Consider the following 12,926-nt stretch of genomic DNA (forward strand, 5'->3'; position numbering starts at 1 on the left):
CAGTCGCCTGTTCTGCTTTTGTGTTTTTTAGCTTGCTTTTTGCTGTTGCAGGGCTGTGCGGTAGGCAGTTCCGTCCGGTTTGGATAAACTGGTTGCTGAAATCACAGCCAGTTCTTGGACCACCTGCTACAATCTGTATTTAGCACGTCCTGCTCTGTGCTACTGCTGCTCCCCTCTCCTGGGAGCTGCATCACTTAGATAAATTGTTCCATGCTGTTGCTGCCCCTTCCCTTGGGACCGGCCCTTGGCTTGATGACTGGCCCCTTTTGTGCTTGTTCACCTTGATGTTTTTCGTCCCTGTGCTCCTGGTGTGGGGGACATGGGTGAGGTGGAAATTACAAGAATGCCCCTGTCCTGGTGACTCTAATCTCTGCCTTGCAGATTTGGAGACCCAGGCAGTTTGAATGAACTGCTGTCCTGAGAAGTAACTTGTAGAAAATGCAGTCTGACTGCTTGCATTAAGATTTCCTATCCCTTTTTGGGCCCATACAGTGCCACTGGTACATAGAAATGGTAGGGAAATATGTTCTATGAGCATATTGTGGTGTTCCTCAAGTTATTTGTTGTTTTTCTCTAAACATCATCTCAAGTTCCACCACAGTGATGTGATTTTAACTGGGGTACATGGTATATTCCCTATAAAACCTTCTGCTAGTTCACCTGGCCATGTGTTTGCAGAGAGGTATGCCTGCCAGAAGACCATTCATCTTTTGGGGCACAAAAAAACCATGTGCCAGTTTCCTGTAACAGAGAACTTTACTACTTTGCCAAGGAAATAATCAATGGTTCTTGCACATCTCCCTTTTTCTCTCAGTGCTGCTTCTCTCAGCATGCTTAGAGCCTCAAGCCAGGAGAGCATTTCTCTCTGAATCCTCCTTGCTCCTATTTCTTTTTCAGGATCAGGATGCTTTCCCTTGGGTGACTCACTGAAACCAACCCTTTCTCCTTCAGGGGACTCATGGTTGTCTGAGTCTTCAGCTGTGCCTGGTCTGTAACCCCCATCTTCTCCCTCTCCCTTCTGTGTGTCAGGTCACATCTCCTCAACGCCATATCTGAGAGACTCAAAATCCTTGCCTGGAGTGATTTTCCCAAGCTACTGTACAAAGAGAGGAATTGGGTAGACAGCAAAGCCGTGGAGGAAGAAATAAATGTGATGGTAGGGAGGGAGTAAAGAAGTCCCCTGAGGATGGAGCAGCATGCGAGAGGTCAGCCCAGTCCTGGGGCGCAGAACATTAGCTAATACTTTCGTCCAGACTTGAGTAGAGGTGGACTTCAGACATGTTGTCCCATGTGTGATTAAATGGATATTACATAACTCTCTCTAAAACCTGACCATTTGTGAGAGCTGCAGACATAAGGATTTCCTGCCAAATTCAAGTTATTCAGGTTTCAAACCATCTCTTGCCTGTTATGTGTTTCTAACAGGTCCCTGAGATATCCTCAGGAATGGAACAAACATTTCCTTATGTATATGCTTCTTAGAGCGTAGGGAGGCAAATAAAATAGGCTGCTTAAAACAGGTAATATTTACTTGACATTTCACGATGCCAATAAAAAGACTTCCAGAAAGCTTCTAGAAGGAACAGGTCATTTTTTAATGCACACAGTTCTGCACCCACTGTGGAATAAATCAATAGTTGACCTTGTTCTAGCAGATAAAGAAGAGTTAATAGCTGACCTGAGATCCCATGGTTGCCTAGGTACCAGTGATTGTTATTTGTCTGTATTTACTTTGTGCAAACAGAATATGGCATCAGGCAGTAATGTAAGGAGCTTTAGGAGACTCTGTTTCTTAGAGTTTAAACAATTGGCAGGATAACTGCTTGGGAAGGTACCTTTAAAAGGGAGATGTTAATGGAAGCTATAAAGTACTGAACAAAATCATACTGATGGCCAAGGCGGCATGATTCCGCAGTCACTGAAACTGTTAATAAAAGCATTTCTTCACTTTAGGCAGGGAGGATGAAGAGGAGGAGGAAGTAAATGGCAGTGAATATAATTGCAAACTTAAACAAAGAAGCAGGTGAGAAAAGAAACGTGCTAATCATGGAGATATCAGTGATGTAGGTTCAGAGGAGGCAGCATCAATTTTCTACATGCAAAGATAAAAGATCTAGGTGTAGGTACAATATAAAATTAGGAAATAGTTGTGTGTTTTGGGGAGGAAGAACTACAAGTAACAACAAAACAAAATCCAAAGAGAAAAAAACAACAAAAAAGCCCAACTTGCTGTGTTTATGATTTAAGAGGAGGTATTTGTACCATGTCTAGTTTTGTATATAATTTATAACAAAGGAGGATGAGACAGAGCTTGCTAATATTTAAAACCCAGCAGATATCTAGATAAGGTATGTGCCAACGCAAGAAGCTCTTTTATTGGTAAATGTTAATTTTTAGACAATCCTTGTAAGCTAGGGGAGCTGCAGAAGGCTGGAATGCTGTCCAACAGGATTCACTATTGAAAATATCGAAAGGAATGACCCAAAGAGCTATGAATTATCTATCCATATGTTGATCTGAGATAAAAATAATTTTGGAAATTTCTAAAAAACATTAGAATCTGAAGAAATGGTTTAATATCTATTCAGCATGACTTTGTATGAGGTAATACACATCTTTGCAGACAAATACTGTATTGTCTATTTTGACAAGATTGTACAAAGCAATATTGATATAGTTGAACATGCTCAACAAATTGAATTCATCCAAGTGACCAATGTTGATTTTTAAGAAAAAGAATACTTAAATAAACACAACAGGGGTTAGAGGGGTTAAAAACCTCTTTAATAATAAAAAGTAGTAGTTGTTGGGGAGACATCAGTGATCAAGAGTGTTTCTGGTGTCAGTTTCCCCAGGGATCTGTTTCAGTCACAGTCCTGTTCAGTACCTGTATCAACCCACAGAGACAGTACTATTAAAACCTTGCCAGTAAGGTTTGCAGATTATAAAAAGAAAAAAAAACAAAAACAACTATTTGAGGAGGAGGAAAGAGAAAGATATGGTTACTGTTAGAGAATGATTTGAAATGCCTGGTTAACTGATGATAAATCCAGCAAAAACATGTTTGATGCAGCTCAGTGCAGAATACTGAGTATGTGGGAACCAGGCTGCGCTTGTAGGATGGAAAGCTGTCTTTGGAAAACACTGATTTGGGAGAGTATTAGTGATCGTTGGAGACAGTTGCTTCAACAGTGCAAAGGAGGGTATCAGGTTGAAGGAGGGACGTGATCGTGCCCATGTTCAAAGTCAAAAAGACTGTGACTGCGTAATTTTGCTCAGTTCTGAGATCAGTTTAGGACCGAAAAAAATAATCTAGGGCTTGGAAGATGAGTGGCTTTTTAACTGTACAAGGTGTTGGCTGCGTGATTTACTCAGCTTATTAAAGAGAGGTTGGGAGATGACAAGTCTGTTCTGTACAGGTGCTTATGCATCGATGATACTACTAATAGGGGGTTTAGGTCTTGTTTACAGTTGTAATAAGATTTTCCAGTTGGAAGCTGAGATTTAACAAAATTAACCTTGAAATAAGAGAAAAATTCTTAGTCATTTAGGCTAATTTAAACAGTGGAGCAACTTAGGAAGGATTAGAAGAGTTGCCATCAGTGTTAAAAACAAGTTAGCAACTCTTTTCAAAATCTTACTGTCCAGTTTCTGAGGGACATTCTTTGGCTAGTGTGTGTAAGGACTATGCCACACACACTACACATGTATCAACATGATGGTAGTAGTCTTCTCCTTAACTGCTGGTAGGCTGTCCCCTTCCTTACCAGACTATGTATGCAGAAGAAAAGTGCACGTTTTCCTCAACACGCGTCCAGTCCTTTCAACTTTGTGCTATGATAGCATCTGTGCTTGTACCTCATGACTGATATCTTCAGCCCTTCCCTCCTAGGCTTCAAGAAGCGGTTTTCCTCCCTGTATAAAATTTGCTGGGATACTCTGGTCAGTTCTGGACTTGAGAGTCAGATGGACTTCAGAGTATCCTGGGGAGGATGAAGGCTGGGTTGGACTGCCTGCAAGAGGAAAATGCATCTGTTCTCAAGTTGAATCATGAATTGCTTCCACAAAAACAAGTGGATCACTTTGGTAGTTCATACACGTGCCTGTGCACTAAATCCTTGTCTGTCGTGAGAACAACAGTATGAAGAGTTAAAATTGATGTTTCTCAGAGTTTACTGTGGTGAAATGCTTTTTGGTCAAGAATCTTCAACTATTTTTTAAAAAGGAGATAGTATAAGATAAAAATAAGGACTCTGTTGATTGCAGATGAAGGTGGGATAGTGCAGTACAGGGTGTGAATTCTCTCACGCTCTGGCTTCAGATGGAGACGTTGCCTTTTTTTAAAACATGCTCACTCTATGGCTACTACTTGTTGTAGGCTGTTGTCTGCTTCTGGTGGGGAAAATCATTGGCCCAGCTGATAAAAGGGTTTTGCGCTTTACCAGCTATGGGAGTAATAATGCATAGCTGTTTCATGTAAAGGTGACCGTTCTGTCACCTTTAATAACTTTCAGTTAATGAATTTATTATTAACTTCATTTATTAAAGGTGACAGAATGGTAGCTACTTGGGTTTTTTTAACATTGGATTTTAAGGCAGGTAATGTTGTTATCTTTTTCCTTCTCTAAGCATGATTAATACTTCTACTGCAAGGTTCTTTATGGTTTATGTTTGTGGTAGACCACTGTTTTGTATGACCTGAGCAACACAGCTCTGGGAGCTCAGATATTTTTGCAAGCTCTTGTAGCCTTCGGTCTTGGCCTCTGGGGAAACATTTTGGCACTTACACTTCCTAAAATATCTCAGTGGATATAATTTCTCAGCCAGCTTCATTGTGGTGTCAAGAGTGCAAATCACCTTCATGAGCCTATAGTTTGAGGCTAAAGCAGTAACAAGCTAGACTACAGCTCTTTCTCACCAAGAGTTTGGTAGAACTTTAGGTCTGTATTTTCCAGTAAATAAATTTAAATACACAAATAATTCATGATACGCAAGTATGGGCAATGGCAGAAAACTACTCATTAGGTGTTAAGGTAAGTAGGTAAATAATATGATAGACCAAGAAGCTCTGACCTGCAGGTGTTGATGCAGTGAGGCCTGAAGTACAGCAATAGGAAACTTGCTGAAAGGGACTCTGCTTTCTGAGTGGACTGTGTATCTGAAGGAGAAAATCCTGTCTTCTGGATATCAAGATTTATTTTAGTGTTTTCATCTCTGAATAGTACTGGCCACTAGTTTTTTCATCTCCAGATAGTACTGGCCACCAATCACACGTAACAAGTCCTGCATGCCAGTACTGGAGAACACACATTCTGACACAAGGTGGCCTCTTTGTGACGATTCTTGTTTCCAAGCTCTTTCTGTGATGAGAGCGAGCTCCAGCCCCGTCACAGGGCAGGACTTTGTTCCTGCTGATGCTGATTAGAGTTAGAAGAGGCGCTGCTGTTTACACTGATGTGTTTCACCAGGGTGATTTCTGGAATCACCTTTTGCAAAGGACTTGTGTGCTCAGCGCTGCTTGAGCATCCTGCTTTGTCTGCACGTTGGGGACCATGGTACTTCTGGGCAGGGGTGCTTGTGCTGCTGCAGCTGTCAGCAGCTATCGTACTGTCAGTCTTGCTCTGCGAAAGCTGTGTGCTGACACCACAGGACACAGAAACTTCTGTAGTGACCATCTGGTGGAAGGCAGCGATGACTGGCTCATCCATTTATCTAAGATTCGTTCAGGTTTTCATATGAGTTACTAGAAGAGTCTGCAATGAGACTGGGCTGAATGGCATTTACGAAACAGTGCTGTGCTGTAGCTGGATTTACTTGCATAAAAGGCCTGGGTAAAATTACATGGAGTTGTCTTTTATAACCCAGTTTTATATGGACTCAGTCTACATGTCAGTCCTCTCAAATTGAGTTTTGAATGTATGCTGCTTTTGTGGGCATGGGTCCAAGTACCTTTTCCGTGGCAGCAGTACCAGGTTACAGTGCAGTTGCGCCTCTGGGAATGGTTCAAGGCAGGAGCAAGGAGCTGGAGGTATAGACCTGGAAGCTGGCCTGGTGTTAAGATCTCTGGAATGGTACCATACTGTTCACCCCCATCTCGTTGTTTCGTTTGAAAATCTTTTATTTGTGAGTCAGAGGATAACAAATGACTGAGAAGCTATGTTCCTCATCACTGTGCTAGGATGGCTGCTGTCTGTAAATCCTGTTAGAAATCGGTGTTCTTCGTGTGGCTTCCTTTTAAAGTCTGGTTTCTTAGAAAATGTGTTTTCTTGGGCAGCAGGTCAACCCTAATAAGGGCTTGGTGCTTGTTTACTGTCTGTTCCGATGGTAAGCTGTGGTAGTGCTTTTGTTTATAAATTCTTGATGCTTCCATCTTTCTCTTAGCTAAGCATATTGGTGTAGCTTGGCTGAACAGGGTTGGCTGTAGCAGGGTTGACCACACTATTTTGAAGACATGTAACCCAGCTTTAGGTGAGGAAGCTCATGTACTGGTAGCAGCGTAGCTCTGGCAGACCCTGTGCTGCCATAACTAAGCATTGACATACATGCTATGATGGACCCAGCTGTTCTAGGCTGAAAGTATATCCCGTGGAGCTGGGGTAAGGACGCTCTCTGCAGTATGGACCTATCCCTGCATATGAAATGCTCTTGCTCACACACCTCAAGCCTGAGGACCCGTAATTGTTTCCTGCACAAGAGGTCGGCTTCCTGGCTGTTTTAAATTTTAACCATCCTTAAGGATGGACTGTTTGGCACCTTTGAGGTTTAGATAGTTCACTGCACTCAGCGCTAAGTGAATTTTGTGGGGCCAGTGCAAAGCTGCTTGGGCATACAGAGTTCTCTTCTAGGGATGTGAGGTCGTTGAACAGTGTCTCACATTACCTTTTGTTCCATGATTTCTAGAGAATTTGTCTTGTACTCCCTGTCATTTGCATCTTTAGGGTTAAGTTATTTGTCTGGCACATTTTGGAGCTGATTTTGAAAGCTCCAGACAGGGAGAGGAGGCAGGGCCAGCTGGAACAGAGCATACAGGAGGGGCCCTACCAAACTGTCAGTGCCTTGGAAGGCAAAAGCTCTCTGATGCCAGATCTCTCAAATTTATTATATGTAATGTAGTTATGGCCTCTGCTGGAAAAATCTGCTGCCTTCATGTCATCTGAGTGGAAAGAAACACACAGCATGCGTATACCTTTCCTTACACAATGCCCTTGCATCTGTGATAAGGTACATCATGTTCAAGCAAGAAAATTGGGTTCTGGTGATAGCTGATGTCTGTTAATATCTTTATGTCTCGTAAAAATGTTATTTCCAACTGTCCCTGCTACCATTGTAGAGGAGATGATTCTCATTTACCTGCTTTACAGAAGAAAAACTAAAAGCTGATGCAAGGTCACTCTAGGGAACGGAGGATGAAGATAGTACAATATAGAATCAGAGAATGGTTCAGGTTGGAAGGGACCTTAAAGATCATCTAATTCCAACCCCCCTGCTGCCGGCAGGGACACCCTCCACTAGACCACGTTGCCCAAAGCCTCATCCAACCTGGTCTTAAACACTTCCAAGGATGGGACATCCACAACCTCTCTGGGCAACCTGTTCCAGTGCCTCACCCCTCTAACAGTAAAGAATTTCCTCCTAATGTCTAATCTAAATCGACCCTCCTTCAGTTTGAACCCATTACCCCTTGTCCTGTCACTACACTCCCTGATAAACAGTCCCTGACCATCTTTCCTGTAGGCCCCTTCAGGTACTGGTAAGCCACAATTAGATCTCCCTGGAGCCTTCTTTTCTCCAGGCTGAACAATCCCAACTCCCTCAGGCTATGCCATGGCATGACTGAAAGTGTGTGTGTCTGTCTAGCCGTCATATGGTGCGGGCATGAGCAGTTCATGGAGGAGGCTTCTTGCACAACCTGACCTGTGATGGGGGATGCTGGCTTCTTGGTCACATAGTAAGCTTTTTAAGTCATGATGAGGAACACTTGAGATGTGTAGTCCTGCAATGCCTTCTTCAGAGGCTGAACTCTGCTGAGGATTTTTTTTTTTCTGCTGCTGCTGTGCAGGGTTGTAAGTAGAAGTTCTTGGTAGTCATTGAGTGAACGAATCAGGTCTGTGAGAACAGTGATTCATGTCTTCAAGGTTAGAGATTAGAGGGTTAGTCCTCACGATGACCTAAGCATGGATCTTGATTTATTCGGCCAGACCCTCTGTCTGCTGGAAAATACAAACATGCCTGTATACATGATTTTTAAAAATTACTATGGGGGCATTTGGTGTTGACCCTTGTATTTAGACAACCTAGCATTTTCCATACAAAAATTGTGACCTTTTGCTAAGAAGCTCTTAAAACTTCCATTGTTTGCAATAGGCTGTTGACATTTGGTAGGGGAAGCACCATCAGAGAACAAAGTGCCTTTTTATGTTCCACTAAATTAGATTCAGCTTTGAAGGAGATATAAACTGTTAAAATGAACTAGTTCTTTTTTCCTGCTTTCATTCTTCAGGAAAATTCTGGCACGCCACCAAAAAAAAAGTGCCTCCAGTGCTGGACCTGCTGTAACCGTTGCAGCAGTGAGGACAAGAGCTGTGGTGTTTGGAGCTGTCTGAGCAGCTGTGGCAACGGTCACAGCAGACTTTGAAAAGCCCAGCAGCCTCACGGCCGCGCTGCTTTTCCAGGGAATTTCCTGGAGCAGGAAACCCCTCCCCAGCAACCCTCAGTTCACCAGTTAGCCCCTGTGGTCTCTGTTCCTTCTCTCCAAGCGGGTCCTTCCCTCCTGCCTCTTCAAACACCTGCAATTCCTAGGTAGAAAAGAGATTGGGGCAGTTTGCATGGGTGGATGTAGTCCATTGCATGCTGTAGACATCAAGTGTGTGCTGGCTGCAACCACACGATTTGGTGATCTTAATTCTGGCAACTAGGAAATGATGCACCTTCATTATCTTCAGGGCAGGGAGGCAGCCCTGTTGCCTCTCATGGAGCTAGGTCAGACCACTTGCATTCAGTATTACCACCAGCTTTTTGTCAGCCACAAGAAATTAAACACACAAGACAGGATTTCCTGTTGGTGCGGAAACCCTGCACACGGTGAGCTCAGCTGAACGGGGCTGGCAGGCAATGATGGCAGTAATACCCGAGGATCCAAGCCCAGCTGGGTGTGGAGAGAGGGGAAGATGGCACCGCATAATTGTGCACCAGAAGCTGCACAGTTTGTTCCCTTTCAAGATGATTCTAATGAGGTAGATTTTTTTTTCTGATGGCTTTGAAGATTCTGAAAATAATTTTGGTATTTGCATTTATCAAGAGCCCAGCTGTTTCAGCATGGCAAAGCTAGGCAGCTGAGCTGATCTGTCAGGGACAGATCCTGCTCTCGGGCAGGGTGTGCTGCTTTCCACTTCCTTTTGCTTCTGAGCCCTAATGCTCACCTGACTCTTTGAGCCATTTCAGATCAGTAAATCCTCAAAACCTTTGTATTTATTCCTTTTGTTGGCCTCTCTTTTCGCAGGATTGGTGAACTGTATCAGTTTATCTACAGGTGAGAATGAAAACTGGGACCAGCTTTAGGAAGCTGGTGAGACCAGACAAGGGAGGACAAGTGAGCAGGGACGAGCCCTTCAGCAGCCACGAGCTGTTAAATTGGTTCAGCCCCTGTCGTGTAACGACACTGAAATAGTCTACTAAGAAAGCAATCATGACTGATTTCTTTCATGGCAGTGCCCAAGCCATATGCAACAAAGACAACAAAAAGCAATCAACGGCTAATCTTCTTTATAGACAAGCCCACACCAAGCGTGGGATAGAAATAGAAAATGCGTTTTAGCTGTGATTGGCACAGCAGTGGTCAAAAGAGGATCCAGCATGGATCAAGCCTAAGCTGTTGAGATGTTGAGATTTCAAGGAAGACGCATGTTTACATTAGCATTATTCAAACTTCATGTAACGTGGGATATTGTGAATTCAATTGTTCTTGGGATGAATAGAAGATCAAGTATTGTCCTTAAACAATAGAACAGTAAAAACAACATCTGTGAACTAACATTTGTAAGAGAATACAACTATCTCCTTTTTAAGAATGGAGAATGGAAGCAGACAGAAATGATAGCTAAAATTGTTGGAATCATTTTGTTTGCTTAAAGACAGTTGTGGAATACTTGTTCAAGGGATTTAATAGCTTTTTATTGCTTTACATATTCAGAGCTTCTCCTCAGCCATCATGGCTCACTGTTGTAGATGTTTCATGTTTGCAAATCTGGCCACAAGTCTTTCAAGCAGGGCACTCAAAAAATGAGCATTATACCCATTTGACTCAGAATTGAAATGTTAATTAAAAAAAAAAGGCAAATATTATATTAAGAGCACTTTGGCAAAATGGAGAGTGTCCTAGTGCCCAGAAGGTGTGTTCATCGTCTTTCCGAAATGTGAAACCATCCTTTCTTCTCTTGTTGACCCTTCCTTCATTTGCTACCACCTGTAAATCTTCTGCAAGCAGTGAGATCAAAACCATGTTGATGGAAGCTTTTGTAAATAGTGGGGTAGGAAAAACGCTTAGACACAGCATTTGTCTGAGCACAATATGTGTCTCTAGCATGAAGACTGCTCTGTATATATGCTTCTGAAAATGGAGAGCATTATCTTTCTGGATATATTTATCTTTCTGGAGAGCAGACCTCCAGTTTGGAAATACAACATGGACACTTCTAAAGGACAGAGCATTGTGGGGTTATGTTGAAGTGGTGATTCTTTTACCTATAGGTTACTGGTTTGAATCTGGTCAGTTAACAAAAAAAATTCTACTGTGGTCCAGGGTGAGGGATGTGACCCATATATGGTTCCACAGAGTGTGGTAAATCTCCTTACTAGCTTGTAGCTCTTGTTTCCCGCACTTGCTCTGTGCTAAGTAGGGAGCTCTTTGGAACCAGTTACTGAAACAGTGCAGACCAGTGAGGCCCTGCTCTCCTGTGGCCTCCAGGCTGAGGCAGCAGTCAGAATTGTATCATACATGATAAAACCTGCACGGGTTATCGACACCCTGCTGTATGTCACAGGTTGAAGCTGAATGATCTTTTTCTGAAAAACAAACTGTTGGGAGTTGGCCATTGTTGTGGTTTCTGAATGTGCCATCAATTCTTTTGAAGGCTTGGAATTTTGGAAAGTAAAGGGAGGGGGACAAAAGGAGATTTAGAGTTTGGAATCCCTGAGGTTGGGAGTCTTATGTGACTATCCCCTCCAGAGAAACAATATCACTGTTAAGTTGCTCTTTGTGATAGCCACATCAGCAGGAAGATGAAACGCTGAATTGCATTTGAGAAACATTGTTAGATGTCAGAGGTGAAATCATATTAACCATGTCTGAGAATAAGTAGTAGAGTGAGAGAAGGAAGAATTGTTTAGATGAAAAGGGGGAAAAGAAAAGCCACCTCAAATCCTTAAAACTCTTCTGGAGATTGTTTTTCTTCCTTTAGACTTTTGTGAGAAAACCTGGGGTCTGTGACCAAGAGAATCTGCGTGTCCTAACCCGAGAGAACTGGGTCACGTCACAGGGATTTTATGCCTTTGCCTGTATGCTAGAAATGGAAATATTCTCACCTCCCTTCTTGTGCTAAGCCAGCCCCCAAAAGGTAGGAAAAACGGATTGCCAAAAATAAATCTTTTTCCCCCCCCCCTTGTCTCTCTGCAGCAATTCGGCAAAATCCTTGATGTAGAGATAATCTTTAATGAGCGTGGCTCGAAGGTAAGTCCTGTTTCTGTACCCGCTTCTCTTGTTTTGATTGCAGAGTAAAAGGCAGTTCATTGCCTAGAGAATATACTCTGTAGAGATCAGCAGGAATTAGTGTGATGGGGGAAGGGAAGAGCTATTTTGGGGACTGTCTCCTGTTCCCTCTGTCTCCAGACTCTGAGCATGGTCATTTCTGGGCAGCATGTACAAATGTTCCTAGACACTCCTGTCTGGAATGCGGGATCAGGTTCCCCAGCCTTTTGAACAAACAGGGAGTCAGTCACTTGAGCCCTTGTACCAACCCGATCCCATTGCACTAGCAATGGGTGCCCTGTGGGGAAGGCAGAGTAAGGCAAAACACCTTTGTGTGATGGGAGACTGTAAGAACAAAGCCTAACCCACCTCCCCAACCACATTTTTGTCACATTGAAATACTTTTATAGAAAAACTGTGTTATCTCATATGTGAAAGGATTTTATTTACTCTATTTTGCAGACCTACTTGGCACTTCTGAGATACTGACCTTTCATGTTTGAGATATTTGATGCTTAATATAAGCATCCTCATTCCACTTGCCCTGCCCCATGTGGACCTCTCCCCACTGAATTTGCATTCACACACCTATTTTCATCTTACAGATAGATTAAGAGGGAGGTTTTATTGAGGGTTAATGGTAACTTATTTCTCTGGAGATGAGATTTTAAATGTTGCTCAGGTCAGCTGCAGAGAGATTCAGTGATCTTTGTCCTAATTGGCAATTGGTTCTCATCACGTAACCAGTATCACCACAATGACAAATTGATGTGATTCTCTCTCTGCCCAGGAGGTTCAGCACTGGAATAGCAGGGAGTTTTGCAGGTCAGGAGCGAGGTGCATTGCCAAAGCTCTATGGGGGAAGCTTGCACAGTGCATGTCTATACTCTGCTTGACTTAATCAATGCTAAGATTCCCATTTTCAATTAAAACAAAATTTCCCTCCTCCCCACACACGTGTGTGCACATGTGTGCATGCACACAAGAGATTTTGAAGTTGCAATTCAGCTAAGCAGTTGTGGTTTAGAGTCTATGCCTTTCGCTTGGATTTGAGGTTCACAGTCTTAAGGTGGCCTCTTTGCTTCAACATATATTCTGGGGTATGTTCATGTTCAGAGCCCTCTGCAAATTTCCGCCCATGTTGCCCAAGATGCATTCTGAAATTCTTCAGCCTGTGTATTAG

At 42.9% G+C, this 12,926-nt stretch overlaps 1 protein-coding gene across 20 annotated transcripts in view; it reads left to right on the forward strand.

The window, feature by feature from the left end:
- Positions 1 to 12,926, forward strand: part of RBFOX2 (RNA binding fox-1 homolog 2) — a 174,335-nt gene that overhangs the window by 124,948 nt on the left and 36,461 nt on the right. For all 20 annotated transcript variants that reach the window (XR_012835575.1, XR_012835566.1, XR_012835567.1 and 17 more), the window contains one exon: positions 11,672 to 11,725. Coding sequence is in view for 12 of the 20 variants with exons in the window: in XM_075753517.1 (XP_075609632.1) it covers positions 11,672 to 11,725 (54 nt within the window). In the remaining 8 variants the exon portion in view is untranslated. The remainder of the gene's footprint in view (positions 1 to 11,671; positions 11,726 to 12,926) is intronic.

This window comes from Balearica regulorum, chromosome 1 (genome assembly GCF_011004875.1).
Source record: "Balearica regulorum gibbericeps isolate bBalReg1 chromosome 1, bBalReg1.pri, whole genome shotgun sequence".
Lineage (NCBI taxonomy): Eukaryota > Metazoa > Chordata > Aves > Gruiformes > Gruidae > Balearica > Balearica regulorum.